The following is a 25,125-nucleotide window of genomic DNA, read 5'->3' as shown; positions in this document are numbered from 1 at the left end:
CACCTCATATTCTTTCTCTGTGATAATTGGAATTTGGGGAATTTGGCTCATTGTGGAAACGTGGATCGGAGATCCAGCTTCAGTGATGACCTCCTTTCCCCCAGGATAACAACTCTCCCAGGAGTGGATTTCCTCTCATTTCCTGTTGTCTCAACCCCAATCTTAACTAAGAGTTTGTTAGTCGGGTGTTTGTAACAGTACTTTCTAGTACGTATTTTCCCGTTGGCATTCCTTGCCCAGAATCCCAAAACTTGCCAGCGAGTGACAAACGTTCGACTTAGAAATTACTCCCAATTAAGATCGGGGCTTATTTATTTATTTCGTTTCAAAAGCATTGCATAAATTAGTATAAATCTGATAAAATAGAAGGAGCGCATGCAGCTAATTATCTTTTGACCAAAAATGGGCAACAGCAACTGTTCTGTCGCATGCTGGGCCTGTAAATAGTTGTCTTTAGAACAGGAGGTGCAACCTTTGCCCAACGGGAAGCCAGGGGGCCTAAGGAGAAGTTCTCAGAGGTTTCCACTACAAACAGTCTTTAGATGGTTTGAGAAGTACAACAAAGTTTTTTATTAATGAACAATCAAGCAGAAACTTCTCTTGTCTTCAGTAAAGTTAAGCAAATAATTCCAAGCTTTTAGGTAACTGGTGAATTCCTAATCTTGCCCACAAAGGACAGGCAACTATCTTCAATAACTTCTTCTTTACTTTAAAGGAAAGTCCCCTTTTTAACTTCTCCCAGGCTTACTGTAATCTAACCCTTACTGATGTGGGCTCCGCTACCGGGTCGAACTGCTTCTCGAATGCCGAGTGGACTTACCAGTAAAGGCTTAGATGTTGGCCCATGCCTGGGAGCTGAAGTCTGTGGCAAGAATCCTCATAGGTTGTATTGACAGTAGAGTGCATATATATGCCTGTGGAAAAAGGTCCAGGGTGGGGGGAAAGTGGCTACTCGTATGCTAATTCAGGCTGACTAATTGCAACAGTCTAATTGCAACAGTCTTACTGAAAGCCAAAACCAAGGTTACAACATCTGTTATAGAACTCCAGTATGCTGATGACAACGTCGTCTGTGTGCATTCAGAAGAAGACTAACAAGCCACTCTAAACACCTTCGCAGAAGCATACGAGAAGCTCGGCCTCTCATTGAATATTGAGAAAACCAAAGTGCTCTTCCAGCAGCCAATCCCTCTCCAGTGCCAGAAATACAGCTTAATGGTGTAACATTAGAAAATGTTGATTATTTCTACTACCTTGGCAGCCACTTCTTCACAAAAGTCAACATTGACACTGAAATACAACACCGCCTGAGCTCTGCAAGTGCAGCTTTTTTCCGAATGAAGCAGAGAGTGTTTGAGGACCGGGACATCCGTAGGGAGACCAAGGGGCTTGTTTATGAAGCTATTGTCCTCCCAACCCTGCTATACGCCTGCAAAACGTGGACTGTCTACAGATGTCACATGGAACTCCTGGAACGATTCCATCAGCACTGCCTCCGGAAAATCCTGCAAATCTCTTGGGAAGACAAGCGGGGAAATGTCAGCGTGCTGTAAGAAGCAAAGACCACCAGCACTGAAGCGATGGTCCTCCGCCATGGCTGTTTGAGAACTCTCTTCAGGGCAGCCATTTCAGATCATACCAAAAGACGGCCATTTTAGAACTCTCTTCAGGGCAGCCATTTTAGATCATTCCTCAAGGTGGCTGTTTTAGAATTCTCTTCAGGGCAGCCATTTTAGATCATTCCTCGAGGTGGCCGTTTGAGAATTCTCTTCAGGGCAGCCATTTTAGATCATTCCTCGAGGTGGCCGTTTGAGAATTCTCTTCAGGGCAGCCATTTTAGATCATACCAAAAGGCAGCCATTTTAGAACTCTCTTCAGGGCAGCCATTTTAGATCATTCCTCAAGGTGGCTGTTTCAGAATTCAGGGCAGCTTTTTTAGATCATTCCTCAAGGTGGCCATTTTAGAACTCTCTTCAGGGCAGCCATTTTAGATCATACCAAAAGGCGGCCATTTTAGAACTCTCTTCAGGGCAGCCATTTTAGATCATTCCTCAAGGCGGCTGTTTGAGAATTCTCTTCAGGGCAGCCATTTTAGATCATTCCTCAAGATGGCTGTTTGAGAATTCTCTTCAGGGCAGCCATTTTAGATCATTTCTCAAAGTGGCTGTTTTGGAATTTTCTTCAGGGCAGCCATTTTAGAACTACCTTCAAGGCAGTTGCTGTAGAACTCTCTTCAAGGCGGCCATTCTGGCTCATTCCTCAGGGCAGACAATTTGAGGCAGCTCATGGGATTGTTTTAAAAGTGAAATACCTAGAACCCAAATAATTACAATCTGAAAGTGTTAGTTATTTGTTTTAAGTTCGATTTGTGAGGAAACAACCTATTTCCTCCTTGTTTCCTTCAAGGTCAGGCTTCAGGCGGCCATTCTAGGGCAGCCATTTTGGGGAGTCCCTCAGGGCAGCCATGGAAAATAACTTCTCTGTGCTCTGGAAGACAAACTGAAGGTTCCTTCAGGCAATGTGAAATTTGGATCGCTTTGGGATCAGGCCAGACAGGGACTGGACCTGAGTGGCCTTTGAGAGCCATTTTTCCCATTGGGACCAGAACCTTTCTCCACATAGGTTGAACACAGTGGAACCATCATGCCGAAGAACGTGCCTGGGGGGTCCAAAGAGCCAAGGGTTTCCATGCAAGCGGGGCCCTCAGAAAAGGGCCCCCCGGAGAAGGGTCTCTCAGAAGATGGGCCATCAGAGAAGGAGCCCGTAGAAAAGAGGCCCCCAGAGAAGGGTCCCTCAGAAAAAGGGCCCTCAGAGCAGGAGTCCTCAAAGAAGTGGCGCCCAGAGAAGGTCTCTGGAGCACACTGGGAACCCTCAGAGGGGAAGTTTGCACCTCGCTCAGGGTCCTTAGGGAGCCGAGACCTTTCCGGGAGCCCAGGGGTCCGTCTGCTGACAGATGCCGAACGCTCATCACGTTCGAAGTCTTTAGGGAGCCCCTTGGACCCGAAACCCTTGTTCCCTTCTGGGGTGCCAGCGCTCCGTACGATGACAGAGGAGGAGGAGCCCACACCCCAGAGGAGTGACTCCTCTGAGGCCAGGCCCTTGCAGCAAGCAGGGCCCCCAGTGAGCCGTGGCCCCTTGCAGGTGAAGCCCTTGCAACCAGCGGGGCTCTCAGTGAACAAAGGCCCCTCAGAATTGAGGCCCATGCTACAATTGGTGGTCCCAGTGAGTCGTGGCCCCTCACAGTTGAGGGCCTTTCCACATGTAGCGCCCCCCCTTAGCCGGGCCTCCTCGTCATTGAGGCCCATGCAACAAGCGGGGTATCCACTGAGCCGTGGCCCCTCGGAGATGAGGCCCCTACTGCAAGCCGGTCTCCCGGAATACGGCCCATCGAAGCTGATCCCCTTCAAGCCAGTGGAGTCATCTCATGAAGGGATCTTCACACTGAGTAAGTGCGTGGAGAAGTGTCACCAATTGGTTGTAGTTGTCTCTCCCCCTCCTTTCATAATAATAATAATAATAATAATAATAATACTTTATTTTTTTCTCCAGACTTTCTATTTTTACAATACAGAAAATACATACCTTGCACACACAAAACATTTACAATTCCCACCACCAACATGAGGATTATTATCTTTCACATAGAATCATAGAATCATAGAATCAAAGAGTTGGAAGAGACCTCATGGGCCATCCAGTCCAACCCCATTCTGCCAAGAAGCAGGAATATTGCATTCAAATCACCCCTTAGGGATGGCCATCCAGCCTCTGTTTAAAAGCTTCCAAAGAAGGAGCCTCCACCACACTCCGGGGCAGAGAGTTCCACTGCTGAACGGCTCTCAGTCATAGAATCATAGAATCAAAGAGTTGGAAGAGACCTCATGGGCCATCCAGTCCAACCCCATTCTGCCAAGAAGCAGGAATATTGCATTCAAATCACCCCTGACAGATGGCCATCCAGCCTCTGCTTAAAAGCTTCCAAAGAAGGAGCCTCCACCACACTCCGGGGCAGAGAGTTCCACTGCTGAACGTCTCTCACAGTCAGGAAGTTCTTCCTAATGTTCAGATGGAATCTCCTCTCTTGTAGTTTGAAGCCATTGTTCCATTGCGTCCTAGTCTCGAAGGAAGCAGAAAACAAGCTTGCTCCCTCCTCCTGCCTGTGGCTTCCTCTCACATATTTATACATGGCTATCATATCTCCTCTCAGCCTTCTCTTCTTCAGGCTAAACATGCCCAGTTCCCTAAGCCGCTCCTCATAGGGCTTGTTCTCCAGGCCCTTGATCATTTTAGTCGCCCTCCTCTGGACACATTCCAGCTTGTCAATATCTCTCTTGAATTGTGGTGCCCAGAATTGGACACAGTATTCCAGATGTGGTCTAACCAAAGCAGAATAGAGCATGGGGAGCATTACTTCCCTAGATCTAGACACTATGCTCCTCTTGATGCAGGCCAAAATCCCATTGGCTTTTTTTGCCGCCACATCACATTCCTGGCTCATGTTTCACTTGTTGTCCACGAGGACTCCAAGATCTTTTTCACACGTACTGCTCTCGAGCCATTTCTTTTTGAGACAATCATTATTTCTTTATCTTTATACATTTCCATCCTGTATGCTATATAGTACGGCTGGGCAACCACGGAAAAATTTGTTTATAAACTCGATTCGTTTTTAGGGGGTTTTTGCGTTTCGATTTTTAAAAGAATTCCGAAATTTTCCTTCAAAAAATTTCGTTATTTACGAAATTTCGTAAATTACGAATCAATTACGAATCGATTTCGAAACAATTATGAATCGATTCGTTAATGGCCGGCGCGATCACGCAATATGCTAAAAAAAACCTCCAAATGGGACAGGAAGCTTCCCTCTCCCTCTGTTGTTGACTGTTGGTGTGATAATTTATTTATTTTTCACTGAGAAAACAAACAGCAACCCTAAAACTTGCACCAGACATGCGGAAATAATAACGAAACGATTTCGAATCAATTACGAATCAATTTCGAAACAATTACGAAACAATTACGAAACGAATTGAAAAAATTTGTTTCGTTTTTTAGTTGCTCCTGAATGGTTCAATATCGCTTTGTTATCAAAAAAAATAACGAATTAATAACGAATTACGAAATTAACGAACGAAATCGCCCAGCCCTACTATATAGCATTTTTGACAGACTTTGTATTTCTAGGTGCAAAGATGACTGCAGATGCAGACTGTGGCCAGGAAATCAGAAGACGCTTACTTCTTGGGAGGAGAGCAATGTCCAATCTTGAGAAAATAGTCAAGAGTAGAGACATCAGACTGGCAACCAAGATCCATTGCCTAGTCAAAGCCATGGTATTCCCTGTAGTCACCTACGGATGTGAGAGCTGGACCTTCGGGAAGGCAGAGCGAAGGAAGAGAGATGCTTTTGAACTGTGGTGTTGGAGGAAAGTTCTGAGAGTGCCTTGGACTGCGAGAAGATCCAACCAGTCCATCCTCCAGGAAATAAAACCCGACTGCTCACTGGAGGGAAGGAGACTAGAGACAAAGTGGAAGTCCTTTGAATGCCACATCATGAGGAGACAGCAAAGCCTAGAGAGGACAATTATGCTGGGGAAAGTGGAAGGCAAAAGGAAGAGGGGCCGACCAAGGGCAAGATGGATGGATGGCATCCTTGAAGTGACTGGACTGACCTTGAAGGAGCTGGGGGTGGTGACGGCCGACAGGGAGCTCTGGCGTGGGCTGGTCCATGAGGTCACGAAGAGTCGGAGACGACTGAACAAATGAACAACAACAACATCTTATTTCTTATGACCTGATCTCCAGAATGATTCATAATATAGTTCATTACCCTTGTCCATCTATCTTCCATTTCTCTCATTCGATTTTCATTGATTTTTAAATCATTTAATTTCACATTCATAATTGCAAATTCCATTTGCTCCACCATATAATGGCACCGTTTATTTATTGTCCATTTTGATTGATCTTTCCACCCTAATACTATTACTGCTTGTGCACATTCAATTATTGCTTCTGGACACAGCATATTATTTGAGAACACAGAAATGCTGGACCACACCAACAACCACCATGTCAGGCTACACAGAGAAGCCATTGAAATCCACAAGAAGCATGTGGACAATTTCAACAGAAAGGAAGAGACCATGAAAATGAACAAAATCTGGCTACCAGTATTAAAAAACTCAAAAATTATAACAGCAAAACAACAGAGAGGAAACAACCAGGCACAGATTAACACCTCCCAGCAAGAGATTTTCCCAGGCTCAGGCAGGCCTTCAAATGCTAATGAAGGTGATCAGCTAAACATTCACACCTAACTGCAGCAGGGAAGAGCTCTTTGCCCCACCCCAGCCATTCCACAGATATATAAACCCATTGTCCTAATTCCAACAGACCTCACTACCTCTGAGGATGCTTGCCATAGATGCAGGCGAAACGTCAGGAGAAATGCCTCTAGAACATGGCTCTATAGCCCCAAAAAACCCACAAGAACCTATTGCTTCTTTTATTTCCCATTTCCTCTCTTTTCCCTAATACTGCAGATTCCTTTGTTATGACCCACTCATTTCCTAGTATTTGATTTGACATATTTTGTATAGTCTGCCAAAAATCTTTTACATATTCACATTCGCACATCATGTGCATAAAGTGCCCTTTCTGGTGGCATCCATGCCAGCACTGACTACTCTCCTCTTTACAGTAGTAATAATAATACTTTATTTGTACCCCGCTACCATCTCCCCATGGGACTCGGTGCGGCTTACATGAGGCCGAGCCCAAAATACATCAAACAACATCAATAACACAACAGTAATAAGCAATCAATAAAATACAAATCCTATAAATCACATATGCCATATGCCAGCAAATATGGAAAACACAAGAATGGCCATCAGAGTGGAAAAAATCCACTTATATCCCCATACCAAAAAAGGGAAATGCGAAAGACTGCTCCAACTTCCGTACAGTGGCCCTTATTTCTCATGCCAGGAAGGGAATGCTCAAGATCCTGCAAGGAAGAAGACTCCAGCAATACATGGAGAGAGAGTTGCCAGATGTTCAAGCTGGGTTTAGAAAAGGCAGAGGAACCAGAGACCAGATTGCCAATATCCGGATGCTGGAGAATGGAGAAAGGCAGGGAGTTTCAGAAAAACATCTACTTCTGCTTCATTGACTATTCTAAAGCCTTTGACTGTGTGGATCATCATAAATGGTGGCAAGTTCTTGGTGGGATGGGCATCCCAAGCCCCCTCCCCTCTCTCCTGAGGAATCTGTACAAGGACCAAGGAGCCACAGTCAGAACTGAACACGGAACAGGAGACGGGTTCAAGATTGGGAAAGGCGTCCGCCAAGGCTGCATCCTCTCACCCAACCTTTTTAACTTGTATGCAGAACACATCATGCGAGGATGTGCAGGGCTTGAGGAATGCAAGGCTGGGGTGAAAATGGCTGGAAGAAACATTAACAACCTCAGATATGCAGATGACACCACTCTGATGGCCGAAAGCGAGGAGGAGCTGAGGAGCCTTCTAATCAAGGTGAAAGAAGAAAGCGCAAAAGCCGGGTTGCAGCTAAACATCAAAAAAACCAAGATTATGGCAACAAGAATGATTGACAACTGGAAAATAGAGGGAGAAAACGTGGAGGCCATGACAGACTTTGTATTTCTAGGTGCAAAGATGACTGCAGATGCAGATTGTGGCCAGGAAATCAGGAGACGCTTCCTTCTTGGGAGGAGAGCAATGTCCAGGCTCGATCAAATAATAAAGAGTAGAGACATCAGACTGGCAACCAAGATCCATTGCCTAGTCAAAGCCATGGCATTCCCTGTAGTCACCTACGGATGTGAGAGCTGGACCTTAGGGAAGGCTGAGCCAAGGAAGAGAGAGGCTTTTGAGCTGTGGTGTTGGAGGAAAGTGCTGAGAGTGCCTTGGACTGCAAGAAGATCCAACCAGTCCATTCTCCAGGAAATAAAGCCCGACTGATCACTGGAGGGAAGGAGACGAGAGACAAAGCGGAAGTCCTTTGGCCACATCATGAGGAGACAGCAAAGCCTAGAGAAGGGAATGATGCTGGGGAAAGTGGAAGGCAAAAGGAAGAGGGGCCGACCAAGGGCAAGATGGATGGATGGCATCCTTGAAGTGACTGGACTGACCTTGAAGGTGCTGAGAGTGCCTTGGACTGCGAGAAGATCCAACCAGTCCATCCTCCAGGAAAGAAAGCCCGGCTGCTCACTGGAGGGAAGGAGACTAGAGACAAAGTGGAAGTCCTTTGGCCACATCATGAGGAGACAGCAAAGCCTAGAGAAGGCAATGATGCTGGGGAAAGTGGAAGGCAAAAGGAAGAGGGGCCGACCAAGGGCAAGATGGATGGATGGCATCCTTGAAGTGACTGGACTGACTTTGAAGGAGCTGGGGGTGGTGACGGCCGACAGGGAGCTCTGGCGTGGGCTGGTCCATGAGGTCACGAAGAGTCGGAGATGACTGAACGAACAACTAATAAATCACATAACAAAACATCTATCAATAGTGACATATAAACAGTTTTAAAATGTCTGGGCCAAATGTAATAAATTAAAATTGAAAATATGCTGATGGGAATAGGTAAAAATATAACTGGATAGGATTTTTCAGAGAGAAACGAGAGAACAACAATCCATCCAAAGTCAGTGCTAAAGTGCATTATGAGGGCATATTGCTGAGAGTTCTATTCTGGGAAGGCACACTGGAAGAACCACGTTTTCAGGCTCCTCCTAAAGACTGCCAATGTCCCTGGGAAGTGAGTTCCAGAGTCTAATGTCCCTGGGAAGTGAGTTCCAGAGTCGAGGGGCCACTACCGAAAAGGCCCTCTCCCTCATCCCCACTAATCGATGCTGTGAGAGAGGTGGGAGCGAGAGCAGCGCCTCTCCAGATGATTGAAGAGATCGTGTGGGTTCGTACATAGAAATACGGTCACGTAGGTAGACAGGTCCTAAAACGTTCAGGGCTTTGTAGGTAAGAACCTGCACCTTGAATTGAGACCGGAAAATGAATGGCAGCCAGTGGAGCTCCTTAAACAGGAGAGTTGACCGCTCCCTATAAGAAGCACCTGACCGCCTGACCGCGGCTCGTTGAACCAATTGAAATTTCCGGGCCGTTTTCAAGGGCAGCCCTACATAGAGTGCATTACAGTAGTCCAAACTGGAGGTGTCTAAGGACCACCCTGGCCAGATCCGCCTTCACGAGGTACGGTTGCAGCTTTTCCAGGTAATATCCTGAGTGGCTCCTCAGCTGTGGCCCCAAATTCCTAGATATGCTCAGTAATGTAACTCCAGGAGCATGGCTGACTTCTCTGACGCTTGTTTCTCTCTTCCCATTAGAGCAAGCCATAGAGTTTGCCAAGGAGTCCTCTTCTTCCACCATCGGCCTCTTGTTGGTTTGTATAATCCTGATGATTTTGGTGGCCATCATGAACACTCAAGGCAAGTAAAAGATAAGCAAAAAGCTATTTGAATGAATGAAGATTTAAGATAGTTAAAAAGGAAGGCTGAGACAGGAAGGAGGGGGGAATTTAAGAAGAGGTTCTAAGGGTCATTCTCTCAGTCTCGCTGGACAAAAGAGAGCACAGCAGGAGCCTTAGATAGACAACTGAGAAGAGGTTTTATTTATTTCGTATCAAAAGCATTGCATAAATTAGTACAAAACTGATAAAATCAGAAGGAGCGCAGGCAGCTAAATGTCTTTTGACCAAAAACAGGCAACAGCAACAGCATTGTCCATAGCCTCCAACAATTCTTCCTCTGTACATGAGGCAGGGCATAGTGGACAAGCATACAGATGCAGAGTTGCCTGTTGTGCTCCACAGTCACACAAGGTTTGGGATTCTTTTAGGTCATGCCATTTTGCCAGGTTGTCTTTTGACCTCCCCACTCCACTTCTGAGTCTGTTCAGGGACTTCCATGTTGCCCATTCTTGGTTCACACCCTCTCTCATGGGGGGCCATCCAGTTTGGATTTCCTGATTTAGCTGCCCAGAGGGATACCCTTGCTGTTGCTGGAGGGGTGCCAACTTCCAAGAGGAGTGGTAGTTTTCTTGAAGCTTTCCCTTGATTTAAGTCTACTGGGAGGAGGCTGGTAGCCATGTAGTGGGTGGCTTTCACAGTGTTCAACCTTATTTCTCTCACATTTAGCAGCAACTTCCCATCGCACATCAGGAGGGTCACTGCCAGCTAGCTTGTAGAGTTTATCAACAGGTGTAGGTTTAAGACATCCTGTGATTATTCTGCATGTTTCATTCAATGAGAGTTTATCAACAGGTGTAGGTTTAAGACATCCTGTGATTATTCTGCATGTTTCATTCAATGAGAATTTATCAACAGGTGTAGGTTTAAGACATCCTGTGATTATTCTGCATGTTTCATTCAATGAGAGTTTATCAACAGGTGTAGGTTTAAGACATCCTGTGATTATTCTGCATGTTTCATTCAATGAGAGTTTATCAACAGGTGTAGGTTTAAGACATCCTGTGATTATTCTGCATGTTTCATTCAATGAGAGTTTATCAACAGGTGTAGGTTTAAGACATCCTGTGATTATTCCCCATGTTTCATTCAATGAGAGTTTATCAACAGGTGTAGGTTTAAGACATCCTGTGATTATTCTGCATGTTTCATTCAATGAGAGTTTATCAACAGGTGTAGGTTTAAGACATCCTGTGATTATTCTGCATGTTTCATTCAATGAGAATTTATCAACAGGTGTAGGTTTAAGACATCCTGTTGTTATTCTGCATGTTTCATTCAATGAGAGTTCATCAACAGGTGTAGGTTTAAGACATCCTGTGATTATTCTACATGTTTCATTCAATGACAGTTTACCAACAGGTGTAAGTTTAAGACATCTTGTGATTATTCTGCATGTTTCTTTCAATGAGAGTTTATCAACAGGTGTAGGTTTAAGACATCCTGTGATTATTCTGCATGTTTCATTCAATGAGAGTTTATCAACAGGTGTAGGTTTAAGACATCCTGTGATTATTCTGCATGTTTCATTCAATGAGAGTTTATCAACAGGTGTAGGTTTAAGACATCCTGTGATTATTCTGCATGTTTCATTCAATGAGAGTTTATCAACAGGTGTAGGTTTAAGACATCCTGTGATTATTCTGCATGTTTCATTCAATGAGAGTTTATCAAGAGGTGTAGTTTTAAGACATCCTGTGATTATTCTACATGTTTCGTTCAATGAGAGTTTATCAACAGGTGTAGGTTTAAGACATCCTGTGATTATTCTGCATGTTTCATTCAATGAGAGTTTACCAACAGGTGTAGGTTTAAGACATCTTGTGATTATTCTGCATGTTTCATTCAATGAGAGTTTACCAACAGGTGTAGGTTTAAGACATCATGTGATTATTCTGCATGTTTCATTCAATGAGAGTTTACCAACAGGTGTAGGTTTAAGACATCTTGTGATTATTCTGCATTTTCATTCAATGAGAGTTTATCAACAGGTGTAGGTTTAAGACATCCTGTGATTATTCTGCATGTTTCATTCAATGAGAGTTTATCAACAGGTGTAGGTTTAAGACATCCTGTGATTATTCTGCATGTTTCGTTCAATGAGAGTTTATCAACAGGTGTAGGTTTAAGACATCCTGTGATTATTCTGCATGTTTCATTCAATGAGAGTTTATCAACAGGTGTAGGTTTAAGACATCCTGTGATTATTCTGCATGTTTCATTCAATGAGAGTTTATCAACAGGTGTAGGTTTAAGACATCCTGTGATTATTCTGCATGTTTTGGTCAATGCTACGTTCACCTGTTTTGCATGGGCAGACATGTGCCAAACCAGGCAGGCATACTCAGCAGTTGAGTAAGACAAGGCTGATGTTCTTACTAATTTTGGGTCTGCACCCCATGTGCTGCCAGTAAGTTTCTGCAGGATGCTACTGCATGCAGTTCAAGCAGTGTTTCCTATATGCTAGTGTTTGATCTAAGGTGCCACCGAGATATTTAGGATGGAAACAATGTTCAAGCTCTTGACCTTCCCCAGTGACTTTCAATTTTCTGTTGGCTTCATGGTTGCGTAGGTGGCAAGCACACACTTGTGTCTTGACAGGGTTAGGCTTCAGGTGGTTATCTTAACAGTAACTGGAGAGATGTTTCAAGGCATTAGTAAGTTGGATTTCAACTATTTCAAAGTCTTTGGCTTGTGTTGTTCTGGGGGGGGGGGGGCAATGCCAGCTAGCTTGTAGGGTTTATCAACAGGTGTAGGTTTAAGACATCCTGTTATTATTCTGCATGTTTCATTCAATGCTACGTTCATCTGTTTTGCATGGGCAGACTTGTGCCAAACAGGGCAGGCATATTCAGCAGTTGAGTAAGACAAGACCAGTGCCGATGTTCGTATTAATTTTGGGTCTGCACCCCATGTGCTGCCAGTAAGTTTCCGCAGGATGTTACTGCATGCAGCTACTTTGTGCTTGGTGTTCATGCAGTGTTTCCTATATGCTAGTGTTAGATCTAAGGTGACACCCAGATATTTGGGATGGAAACAATGTTCAAACTCTTGACCTTCCCAGGTGACTTTCAATTTCCTGTTGGCTTCACGGTTGTGTAGGTGGAAAGCACACACTTGTGTCTTGGCAGGGTTAGGCTTCAGGTGGTTATCTTTGCAGTAGCTGGAGAAATCTTTCAAGGCATTAGTAAGTTGGATTTCAATTGTTTCAAAGTCTTTTGCTTGTGTTGTTGTTGGGGGGGAGGGCAATGCCAGCTAGCTTGTAGAGTTTATCAACAGGTGTAGGTTTAAGACATCCTGTGATTATTCTGCATGTTTCGTTCAATGCTATGTTCCCCTGCTTTGCCTGGGCAGACCTATGCCAAACAGGGCAGGCATACTCAGTTGAGTAAGACAAGGCCAGGGCTGATGTTCTCACTAGTTTTGTGTCTAGACCCCATGTTCTGCTGGTAAGTTTCCGCAGGATGTTACTGCATGCATCTACTTTGTGCTTGATGTTCAAGCAGTGTTTCCTAAATGCTAGTGTTTGATCTAAGGTGACCCCGAGATATTTAGGATGCAAACATTGTTCAAGCTCTTGACCTTCCCCAGTGACTTTCAATTTTCTGCTGGCTTCATGGTTGCGTAGGTGGAAACCACACACTTGTGTCTTGGTAGGGTTAGGCTTCAGGTTGTTATCTTTACAGTAGCTGGAGAGATCTTTCAATGCATTAGTAAGTTGGATTTCAACTGTTTCAAAGTCTTTTGCTTGTATTGTTGGGGGGGGGGGGGGAATGCCAGCTAGCTTGTAGAGTTTACCAACAGGTGTAGGTTTAAGACATCCTGTGATTATTCTGCATGTTTCGTTCAATGCTATGTTCCCCTGCTTTGCCTGGGCAGACCTATGCCAAACAGGGCAGGCATACTCAGTTGAGTAAGACAAGGCCAGGGCTGATGTTCTCACTAGTTTTGTGTCTAGACCCCATGTTCTGCTGGTAAGTTTCCGCAGGATGTTACTGCATGCATCTACTTTGTGCTTGATGTTCAAGCAGTGTTTCCTAAATGCTAGTGTTTGATCTAAGGTGACCCCGAGATATTTAGGATGGAAACATTGTTCAAGCTCTTGACCTTCCCCAGTGACTTTCAATTTTCTGCTGGCTTCATGGTTGCGTAGGTGGAAACCACACACTTGTGTCTTGGTAGGGTTAGGCTTCAGGTTGTTATCTTTACAGTAGCTGGAGAGATCTTTCAATGCATTAGTAAGTTGGATTTCAACTGTTTCAAAGTCTTTTGCTTGTATTGTTGGGGGGGGGGGGGGAATGCCAGCTAGCTTGTAGAGTTTACCAACAGGTGTAGGTTTAAGACATCCTGTGATTATTCTGCAGCTATTTTGTGCTTGGTGTTCAAGCAGTGTTTTCTATATGCTAGCGTTTGATCTAAGGTGACACCGAGATATTTAGGATGGAAACAATGTTCAAGATCTTGACCTTCCCAGGTGACTTTCTTTCAATTTCCTGTTGGCTTCACGGTTGCGTAGGTGGAAAGCACACACGTGTGTTTTGGCAGGGTTAGGCTTCAGGTGGTTATCTTTGCAGTCGATGGAGAGACCTTTCAAGGCATTAGTAAGTTCAATTTCAGCTGTTTCAAAGCCTTTTGCTTGTGTTGTTAGGACACAAGAGAGTACAGCAGGAGTCTTAGATGGGCAATTAAGAAGATATGGAAGTAGGAAAAGGGTGACCTGAAAAGAAAGGACGGGGAGCGCAGGAAGAGGGGAAGAGAGAAGGAGAAATTGCGTGGATAAGAAGCGCACGTAGAAGGATAGAGAAACCGAAAGACTTGTGAATGAGGAAATGGCTTGCAGCACGCACATATTTTTGCTTTGGACTATAAAAGTACCAAGCTGCAACTCAGATCTTCTGACACTTGTTTTTCCTTTGCTGGTCACCCTCAATTTTACTCTGGCCAGTCATAAAGCTGTAGTTTGGATCTCCTGTCTCTAGTGTCTAACTGGAAGAAAAGACACTAGGGCAGTGGTTCTCAACCTGGGGTCCCCAGATGTTTTTGGCCTTCAACTCCCAGAAGTCCTAGCAGCTGGTAAACTGGCTGGGATTTCTGGGAGTTGTAGGGCAAAACACCTGGGGACCCACAGGTTGAGAACCACTGTACTAGGGACTCTCCAAGCCCCAACACTGATGTATTCAATTGACCCGTGCTGCCTCTTCGTAGAAGCAGAACACCCTTCACCACAAGTTTATCCAAACCGTGAAGAGGTCATTTGTGCTCTTAATACTTACTTGGGTTTGTGTTTTGCTTTTGTCCGAAGTGAGCAAGCTCTCAGAGAAGTCCAAGGAACTGAAGGATGTGATCAACTTGCAGGTCATCATCCTGGCTGAATTCCTGAGAGACCTGCAATTTGGCAAAGGTGGGCCAATGCCGAATTAATATAGTATAGTATAGTATAATATACATATAACATTTATAATATTATAATGTAATGCAATATAATACTACTTCTAATAATAATATATTATAATTATATATTTATATTACATGTAATATTGCTAATAATATTACAATATAATGGTATAGTACAATATAGTAATAATTAGTACTGATATTGTACTATGCTAATGATATAATATATTGTGTGATATATATATGTGTGTGTGTGTGTGTGTGTGCCATTACACCCAGACGCTTTATAAAACAAACTATGATGTGCTGTCCCTATGTCGGGGCAAACTGTTGGGGCTTTCTGGAGAAAATTGAGATAAACAACAATGGAGTCTATTGCAAGTTCCAAACATCAAAAAGGATATTTATTTCAAAGTCTTGCAGACTTGGTACAGTTCTTTCAAAGTTGCAATCAAACAGTCAATAGATAAAATCAAACAGATATTCCTTCTCCAAGAGGCAATGGGTCCAGGAATCCCTCACCCTAATCCAGAGCCCTTATCTATAGAAAGAACCAATCTTTCTCTAACTATCTAGGTTCCAGACTAGCCTTGGAGAAAAGGCAATACGGCCTATCTCCCTATAAACTCTATAAAACTCAATTCTATTCTATGACTCAATTTAGCTTCTCTCAATTCTCTAACTATGATAGCTCAATTACACTTATCTCAACTCTCAATTGTTCTTAATTTAGCTTACCTAACTGTAACTCAATTAAGCTTAACTCAATCGTTTTTGCGGTGGTTTTTTCTGAGCTACCTTTTTTGGCCTTCAGCACATCCAATTCTTCCTTAAGACTGAAGGGGCAGGGAGACCTCCAAGATGGATGCTTCTACCCTGGAAGCAGGGGCGGGCCCAAAGAGCTACTCTTTGGCCAATCATTGCAGAGAGCCTGCAAACTGGCTTTCCTGCCTCTGGCTGCTAACCTTTTAGGCCTTGCAAAGGCTGCAGCAGCTTCCAAGAGAAAGGCAAGGGGCAAACAATTTAAGCAACCCAAAAAGGCAATAAACCCAGGCTCCTGGGAGACGGAACAATATATATATATATCTTGTAAACTGCTCTGAGTCCCCTTCGGGGTGAGAAGGGTAATATATAAAGTTTATTATTTATTTATTTATTTATTTACAGTATTTATATTCCACCCTTCTCACCCCGCAGGGAACTCAGGGTGGATTACAATGCACATATACATGGCAAACATTCAATGCCATAGACACACAACATATATAGGCAGACACTCAGAGGCTATTTAACATTCCAGCTTTTTCTTGAGGGTATTCTGGCCACCAGGGGAGCTCTCCCTTCACCGACCATTTGTGACACTTATAAAGTACTTCCTCATTCTTTGCATGCTCGCTGGAGATTTGTATGGCCTCGTAAATTAGTTAAATTTGTCTCCTCGCATAAACGGTACCTAAATTTCCTACTTGACAGATGCAACTGTCTTTCAGGCTGCAAAGATCGACAGCAAGCTACACAAATTTATTTATTTACAGTATTTTTATTCCGCCCTTCTCATCCCGCAGGGGACTCAGGGCGGATTACAGTGTACACGTATATGGCAAACATTCAATGCCAATTTGACATACAACGTATACAGACATAGACAGGGGCTATTTAACTTTTTCTGGCCACCAGGGGAGCTGTCGCTTTCATCGTCCATCTGCAACACTGATGAAGTACTTCCACATTCCCCGCATGCTTTCGCTGGAGTGCTTTGCCGGAGTCTTTTTTTATGGCGTTATAAATTAGTTAGTTTAGCCTCCCCACACAAGGTGGTACCTAATTTTCCTACTTGACAGATGCAACTGTCTTTTGGGTTGCAAAGGTCAGCAACAGGCTACACAATTGGTTGGAAGCCCACTCCAACCCAGGCTGGCTTCAAACTCATGATCTTTTGGTCAGAGTGATCTTAATGCAGCTGACACTGCTCGCTGCGCCACATTCCCGGTGCCGGAATCCCGGTGCCGGAAATTGGTCGAAAGCTCACTCCAACCTGGGTTGGCCTCGAACTCATTACCTTTCGGTCAGTAGTGATCTTAATGCAGCTGACTCCCAGCCAGTGGAGCCACAGTCCTGGGTGCAAATGTCACCATCAGGACTGCAGCCTAGAAGTGATGCCCTGTGGCTTTGCAGAGCAATGAAAGGGTCAGAAAAGGTGTTATTTCATAGGATGGTGTCAGCAGAAAATCTGATTTTTTTTCTTTTTCTTTGTCCCAACGCCACCCTTCCTCTTCGCAGTGTATAACTGCAGCATCTGCGAAGTCCCCTGGGTGCAGTGGGGAGACAACTGCTACCTCTTTGGGCACAGAGCCATGAGCTGGCCTTGGAGCAGGGGCTTCTGCCACGAGGAACACTCCGCTCTGACGATCGTCAATGGCACAAAAGAGATGGTATGGCTGTGTTTAAAGTATCGCGTATTATGTTTTAGTATAAATCACGCCGCGGCCACCACTTTAAAAGGTTAATCTCACCACCTGCCACCACCTAAGAACCTTAGGACATTAAAGACGATTCTCTGAGGTAAGCTTCTTCCTGCCAACCCAATACAGCTCTCCCTTAGCTCCCTGAGATGAGTGTGATGTTAAGATGTTAAAGCAACTAGAATTATCCCCACCTGATTGAATTACAACTGAGGCTTCTTTAAAAGTTGAAATAGAGAAAAGATTTATTGATGAGATCAAACAAACAACTGACTTCTTTGATGAGACACAAAAGCTTAAATGGTTACTAAAGTACAATATTCTTGATGGTTCCTTTAAACAGGTTACTTGACTTAATCACTACCAAAATTCCTCACTCTACAGTAACTGTTGGGGTTTAGCCTGCGTGTGAACCTGAACCTGATTCTCTGATTGTATTTCCTGATGCTACTGAACATGTATTTTTCCCTGATGGTAATGAAAATGTTGATTCTGAGGTCAGTGGCTTGGAAAGTGAAACTACACATTCTGATGAGAATGTTGCAGAGCCAAGCGGTGATAGCTCTCCAGAGGAGTTAACACCTGGCTTCCTTAATGAGGATAGAAAAGGACAGATTTGGAAAAACAGGAGTGAATCCCAGAGTCTGCGAAGGTCAAGCAGATTAAGGGAAAAGGAAACACAGGCTTCAAAGTTTAGACTGAGGCATTACCTTGACAGATTTCCCTGTTTCCCGTGGCCTACATCCCAAGAGGCTTCTAGTGCTCCAAGTACGGTTAGTGGTTTGCTAACAGGTTCCAGGTTTTTATAGTGTTGCTTTTGGAATTTTGATCTAGTTCAGAGATATTCCTGCCTGCTGAATTTTACTGTGGCTTTTTGACTTTGTATTTTCCTCTATTTTGTAACCATTTTTCATCAATAAAAAGGGATTATTTTTTCCCACAGTCAAGTGTGGTGGATTTTTATCTTATGGTCTCGTTTCCTGCTCTGGGTTGCAACAGTAACACAATAGCAGTGAGTTCCCCCAGACTAACCTACTCAGGCTGTCTTCAGAGCAATTAGCCCACTCTAATCAGAGTTCTCTATAGCTAATCTACTCTACCCAGAGAGCAAACCACTTGTGTAAACACCCACAAGCACCCAGGCGACTACTTGACCGTTCTGGCCAATAATGCAGCCTTGCCTGCCACAAATGCCCTCTGTCAGAAAAAAATCTTAGCTCAAAAAAATACCTTTCCTTTCTTCTGTTCCCAAAACTCATCTCCCTGCTCTCTTAGAAGCTGACACTTTTCCCTCTCAGGACTTGGCTCCTCCCATCTGTCCTAACCAATCCCAAGAGATCTCCAGCTCCTCCCCCTCTTCTCACTTTACACTCCCAAGATGTCTGCTTCCTTTGCTTACACTCCCAAAATGGAGGCCTGCCTCACTGATATCCCAGGCTTCTCCTTCGGCTTTCTAGGTAAGAATCAAGAATCATTACACTGTGCAAAGGGGGGGGGGGATCCCGCAAGGTTCTATTCTTTCCCCCATGCTTTTTAATATCTACGTGAAACCGCTGGGTGAGGTCATCTAGAGTTTCGGAGTTCGGTGCAATCTCTACGCAGATGACACCCAACTCTAATATTTATTTATTTACAGCACTTCTACCCCACTCTTCCCACCCCCGCAGGGGGACTCACAGCGGCTAACAATGGCAACGATTCGATGCCGCAATAATTACAATTATAAACGCAAAATAAAATCATACAATACAATACATTAAAACTGTTGCAACCCAGATCAGGAAACAAGACCATAAGATTAAGTCCACCACACTTGACTGTGGGAAAAACAATCCTTTTCTATTGATGAAAAAATGGTTACAAAATAGAGGAAAATGCAAAGTCAAAAAGCCTCAGTAAAACTCAGCAGTCAGGAATATCTCTGAACTCGATCAAAATTCTGAAACTCTGAACTAGATCAAAAGCAACACTATAAAAACCTGGAACCTGTTAGTATCTCACTAATCATACATGGAAATTAGAAGCCTCTGGGAATGCAGGCCATGGGAAACGGGAACTCAGCCAAGGTAATGCCTCAGTCTAAACAATGCTTGATCTAACAAGACAGCCCGGGGGAAAACACCTCAAAGTAAAGAAAATGTTTCGGGACACGCCTCCAGGCTTGGAAGGCTCCTTTTCCTTTAATCTACTTGACCTTCTCAGACTCTGTGATTCACTCCTGTTTCCCCAAATCTGCCTTCTTCTATCCTCATTAAAAAGGCAGGTGTTAACTCCTCTGGAGAGTTATCACCGCTTGATTCTGAAACATCCTCATCAGGATGTTTAATTTCACTTTCCCAGCCACTGACCTCAGAATCAACAGTTTTCAAACCATCAGGGAAAAATACATGTTCAGTAGCCTGTTCCGTTGCATCAGGAAATACAATCAAAGAATCAGAGTCAGGTTCACACGGAGGCTGAACCCCAACAAAAACAACATTATCCAATTATAAAGGCATTTCCATTATAACAACCGTCTGGTGCAATTCACTGTTCAGGTGCCGTTATATCCATTAGCCAAAAGCCTGGTTCCACAACCACGTCTTTCAGTTTTCTTCTGAAAGAAAGGAGGGAGGACGCTGATCTAATTTTGCAGGGGAGCGAATTCCACAGGTGGGGGGTCACCACCAAGAAGGCCCTTTCCTTCCTATTTCTCTCCTCCTTTCTTTTGCTCTTTCCTTCCCTCCCTCTTTCTTTCCCTCTTTTTCTTTTCCTTCTTTCCCTTCTTCTTTCTTCCTTCTCTACCTGTTTCTTTCCTCCCTTCCTTTGCTGTTTGGTTCCATCCTTCCTTCTCTCTTTCCTTCCTTCCTTCCCTCCCTCTTTCTCTCTTTTGTCCCTTCCCTCCTTCCTTCCTTCCCTCTCTCTTTCCTTCCTTCTTTCACTTTTTTATTTCCTTCCCTCCTTCTTTCCCTCTTTCTCTCTCTCCTTCTCTCCTTCCTTCCTTCCTTCCTTCCTTCCTTCCTTCCTTCCTTCATCTTTCATCCCTTCTCTCCTTCCTTCCCTCCCTCTTTCCTTCCTTCTTTCACTTTTTTATTTCCTTCTCTCCTTTCGTCCTTCTTTCCCTCTTTCCCTCTTTCTCTCCTTCCTTCCTTCCATCCATCCATCCATCTTTCATCCCTTCCCTCCTTCCTTCCCTCCCTCTTTCCTTCCTTCTTTTGCTTTTTATTTCCTTCCCTCCTTCTCTCCTTCCTTCCTTCTTTCCCTCTTTCTCTCCCTTCTTCTCTCCTTCCTTCCTTCCTTCCTTCCTTCCTTCCTTCCTTCCTTCCTTCCTTCCTTCCTTCTTTCTCTCCCTCTTTTTCTCTTTCGTCCCCTCCCTTCTTCCTTCCATCTCTCTTTCCTTCCTTCTTTTGCTTTTTATTTCCTTCTCTCCTTCCCTCCTTCTTTCCCTCTTTCTCTCCCTTCTTCTCTCCTTCCTTCATTCCTTCCTTCCTTCCTTCCCTCCCTCTTTCTCTCTTTCGTCCCTTCCCTTCTTCCTTCCCTCCCTCTTTCCTTCCTTCTTTCACTTTTTTATTTCCTTCTCTGCTTCCATCCTTCTTTCCCTCTTTCTCTCCCTCCTTCTCTCCTTTCTTCCTTCCTTCCTTCCTCCTCTCCCTCTTTCTCTCTTTCGTCCCTTCCCTTCTTCCTTCCCTCTCTCTTTCCTTCCTTCTTTTGCTTTTTATTTCCTTCTCTCCTTCTCTCCTTCTTTCCCTCTTTCTCTCCCTCCTTCCTTCCTTCCTTCCTTCCCTCTCTCTCTCTTTCCTTCCTTCTTTCACTTTTTTTATTTCCTTCTCACCTTCCCTCCTTCTTTCCCTCTTTCTCTCCCTCCTTCTCTTCTTCCTTCCTTCCTTCCTTCCTTCCTTCCTTCCTTCCTTCTTTCCTTCCTTCCCTCCCCTTTCTGTGTATATGTGCTGTGTGTGTGTATATATATATACACACAGACACACAGACACACACACGTGTGTGTGTATATTTGTGTGTGTGTGTATATGTGTTAGTGTATATGTGTAGTTTTGTTCATGTGTTGTAATGTAGTTTTTGTTTTTTAGTTTTTAAGCCTCTTTTGCTGTGTTTTTCAAAGTTTTTATGAGTGAAGGTCACTCGTTGGCCTGAGAGGTGTCTTGTGTCCAAATTTGGTGTCAATTCATCCAGTGGTTTTTGAGTTATGTTAATCCCACAAACGAACATGACATTTTTATTTATATAGATTATTATCATCGTGTAAGGTGTTTCCTTCCTCTCCTAAAACAGGAGTAGCAATATAAGGAAGCAACTAAACGTTAATTGGGAATATTCATGAGCCTGCATGAGCAAAGTGCCTTCTCAGTTTGTGTTTTTGCCATATATGTCAGCATTTCTTCACACGCACACAAACAAACAAAAGATCCCTGTTGTTCCACATTGTAGAATTTCCTGAAGCATGAATCAATAAAACATTTCGATCGTCACAAGCACAGCAACTTCCACAAATTCTGGATTGGCCTAAAGTACGATACGGATGCGAATCAGTGGATGTGGACAGATGGGTCAGCTTTCGATTCGAAAAAGTAAGTGTCCCTCTGACTCCAGGGCATTCAGATGGGCGTCTTTACCCCACACAGCAGAATAAGGGTGGGCGGCACCACTTCTACCTGGAAAAAGGGGGCCGGGCTGGGGGTCTCTCGGAGTCTCTCCCAACTTGGTGATTCTATGACCATGGGAACCAGGCTCTGAAGGCAAGCCACACTTTCTCAATCCCAAAGGGAGACAATGCTGAACTTCCTCTGGACAGATCTCGCCAGAGAAACCCGGGGATAGTTTTGCCCTCAGGTCACCATGAAAAAATAAACCCGAAGGCAAACTACAGCAAACAAATCTGTCCGAAGCCCTTAAATCCCTGGGGAAATGGCATGAACCCATACGGTGAACCCCTTTGGGTCCCATATTGGAGGAAAGGTGAAGTAGAAATTAAATAAGGAACTGATGTCACATTGTATTGTCGAAGGCTTTCATGGCTGGAATCACTAGATTCTTGTGGGTTTTTTCGGGCTATAGGGCCAAGTTCTAGAGGCATTTCTCCTGACGTTTCGCCTGCATCTATGGCAAGCATCCTCAGAGGTAGTGAGGTCTGTTGGAATTCTGGAATCACTAGGTTCTTGTGGGTTTTTTCGGGCTATAGGGCCATGTTCTAGAGGTATTTCTCCTGACGTTTCGCCTGCATCTATGGCAAGCATCCTCAGAGGTAGTGAGGTCTGTTGGAATTAGGACAATGGGTTTATATATCTGTGGAATGGCTGGGGTGGGGCAAAGAGCTCTTCTCTGCTGGAGCTAGGTGTGAATGTTTCAACTGACCACCTTCATTAGCATTTGAAGGCCTGCTTGAGCCTGGGAAAATCTTTTGTTGAGAGGTGTTAAGATGTGCCTGGTTGTTTCCTCTCTGCTGTTTTGCTGTTGTAATTTTAGAGTATTGTTAATACTGGTAGCCAGATTTTGTTCATTTTCATGGTCTCTTCCTTTCTGTTGAAATTGTCCACATGCTTCTTGTGGATTTCAATGGCTTCTCTGTGTAGCCTGACATGGTGGTTGTGTTAGTGGCCCAGCACTTCTGTGTTCTCAAATAATACGCTGTGTCCAGGCTGGTTCATCAGGTGCTCTGCTATGGCTGACTTCTCTGGTTGAAGTAGTCTGCAGTGCCTTTCATGCCCCTTGATGCGTGTCTGGGCAATGCTGCGTTTGGTGGTCCCTCTGTAGACTTGTCCACAGCTGCATGGTACACAATGTAGACTCCTGCAGAAGTGAGAGGATCCCTCTTGTCCTTTGCTGAACGGAGCATTTGTTGGATTTCACATTGCAACTGGAAATGGCCAGTAATGCACCCATGGGTCCACAGGGCCACAAATTGAGTTTGAGTACAGTTTTCCCACTTTGGTGTGGACGTGAAGTCAGGTGTGGTAGCAAATCTTTATCCATTCCAGGATTGTTTTCCTAAATATTTTGCACATTAAATAATCACATTAGAAACACAAAGCAGGTGTCTGGAAGGTTCAAGGCTGTCCTGATAAGTAAGCTGCCCCGATGATGGCGGGGTATAAATAAAGATTATTATTATTATTATTATTATTATTGACACAAAAACACAGTATGTCACAGCAAACGAGATCTATATGCTGGATTTTTTCGTATCACAAAATCACAAGTCAAACCATTCCCAAGCGTCTAGGACTGTGTGATGTATTTCCGAAGGATGCGCGCACATCCAAGTCAGGTGGCCTTTCACAGTTGACAGATTAATATTTTGTCAATGTGTATTGTTTCCAAATGCCGGCTGAGATCTTTTGCACGGTACCCAGTGCGCCCATGACCACTGGGACCACCTGGACTGGTTGATGCCAGAGCCTTTGCAGTTCCATTTTGAGGTGTTGATAGAGGCTGAGTTTTTCCTGTTGGTTTTCCTCAATGCAGCTGACACCTGGAATGGTGACATCAATCATCCAGACTTTTTTCTTTTCCATAATCGTGATGTCTGGTGTATTGTGTTCCAAAACTTTGTCAGTCTGGATTCGAAAGTCCCACAGGATTTTTGCATGTTCATTTTCCATGTTGTTGTTGTTAACTCTTCTCCTTTTCTCCTTTGCCGCAGCCACCCTGAGTTGGGTCAGGAGGGCTGTGCCTATCTCCAGAATGGAAGCCTCCGCTCCCAGCCCTGCACGAAATCGACTTTTATCATTTGCAAGACAAAGACCCTTTTTGGCTGAGTTTGGAGTTGCAGAAGTCCAGAAGGTGGAGGAGAAGGTGGAGGAGAGGTTGGAGGAGGAGGGGGAGGAGGAGGAGATGATTCTGTAAAGGTAGACAGTGGTGACCCCCAACAGGACCAGATCTTGGTGCTGCCTTTTGGCAATCACCGTAGTTACCCACAGTCCGTCACCTTTCTGTTACAAGAAATAAACTTGCCTTTAGAATCCACCTGTGCCTGGAGGGTGTCGTCTTCATTTGCCAGCCCATGACACAAGATGGAGAACCCCTCCATGAAAATCCTCCACCTCCTAAATGGCTTGTGTTTGGATGCTGCATTGTTTTGATAGGTTATGTGGGCCAAAACTAACAAAATGAAGTTCAACAGGGACAAATGCAAGATACTCCACTTAGGCAGAGACAGAATGGGGGACAATGCCTGGCTTGAGAGCAGTACATGTGAAAAAGATCTTGGTGTCCTCATGGACAACAAGTTAAACATGAGCCAACAATGTGATGTGGCGGCAAAAAAAAAAGCCAATGGGATTTTGGCCTGCATCAAGAGGAGCGTAGTGTCTAGATCTAAGGAAGTCATGCTCCCCATGCTCTATTCCGCTTTGGTTAGACCACATTACCTGGAATATTGTGTCCAATTCTGGGCACCACAATTCAAGAGAGATATTGACAAGCTGGAATGTGTCCAGAGGAGGGCGACTAAAATGATCAAGGGTCTGGAGAACAAGCCCTATGAGGAGCGGCTTAGGGAACTGGGCATGTTTAACCTGAAGAAGAGAAGGCTGAGAGGAGATATGATGATAGCCATGTATAAATATGTGAGAGGAAGCCACAGGGAGGAGGAGGGAGCAAGCTTGTTTTCTGCTTCCCTGGAGACCAGGATGCAATGGAACAATGGCTTCAAACTACAAGAGAGGAGATTCCATCTGAACATGAGGAAGAACTTCCTGACTGTGAGAGCCGTTCAGCAGTGGAACTCTCTGCCCCGGAATGTGGTGGAGGCTCCTTCTTTGGAAGCTTTTAAGCAG

The 25,125-nt window shown here is 44.3% G+C and overlaps 1 protein-coding gene across 1 annotated transcript; it reads left to right on the top strand.

The window, feature by feature from the left end:
- Window positions 1-8,797: 8,797 nt before the first annotated feature.
- On the top strand, window positions 8,798-24,105 carry LOC137097145 (C-type lectin domain family 2 member B-like). Its single transcript, XM_067468527.1, has 6 exons — window positions 8,798-8,885; window positions 9,361-9,462; window positions 14,803-14,901; window positions 17,175-17,326; window positions 21,779-21,918; window positions 23,991-24,105. Exons 1-6 carry the CDS (start codon window positions 8,798-8,800, stop codon window positions 24,103-24,105), a joined length of 696 nt encoding a protein of 231 aa, XP_067324628.1.
- The last annotated feature ends 1,020 nt before the right edge of the window (window positions 24,106-25,125 follow it).

The sequence above is a fragment of the Anolis sagrei genome, chromosome 5, assembly GCF_037176765.1.
Source record: "Anolis sagrei isolate rAnoSag1 chromosome 5, rAnoSag1.mat, whole genome shotgun sequence".
Taxonomy (NCBI): Eukaryota; Metazoa; Chordata; class Lepidosauria; order Squamata; family Dactyloidae; genus Anolis; species Anolis sagrei.
The sequence above is the reverse complement of the archived record's forward strand: the minus strand, read 5'-3'. Positions and strand labels throughout refer to the sequence as shown.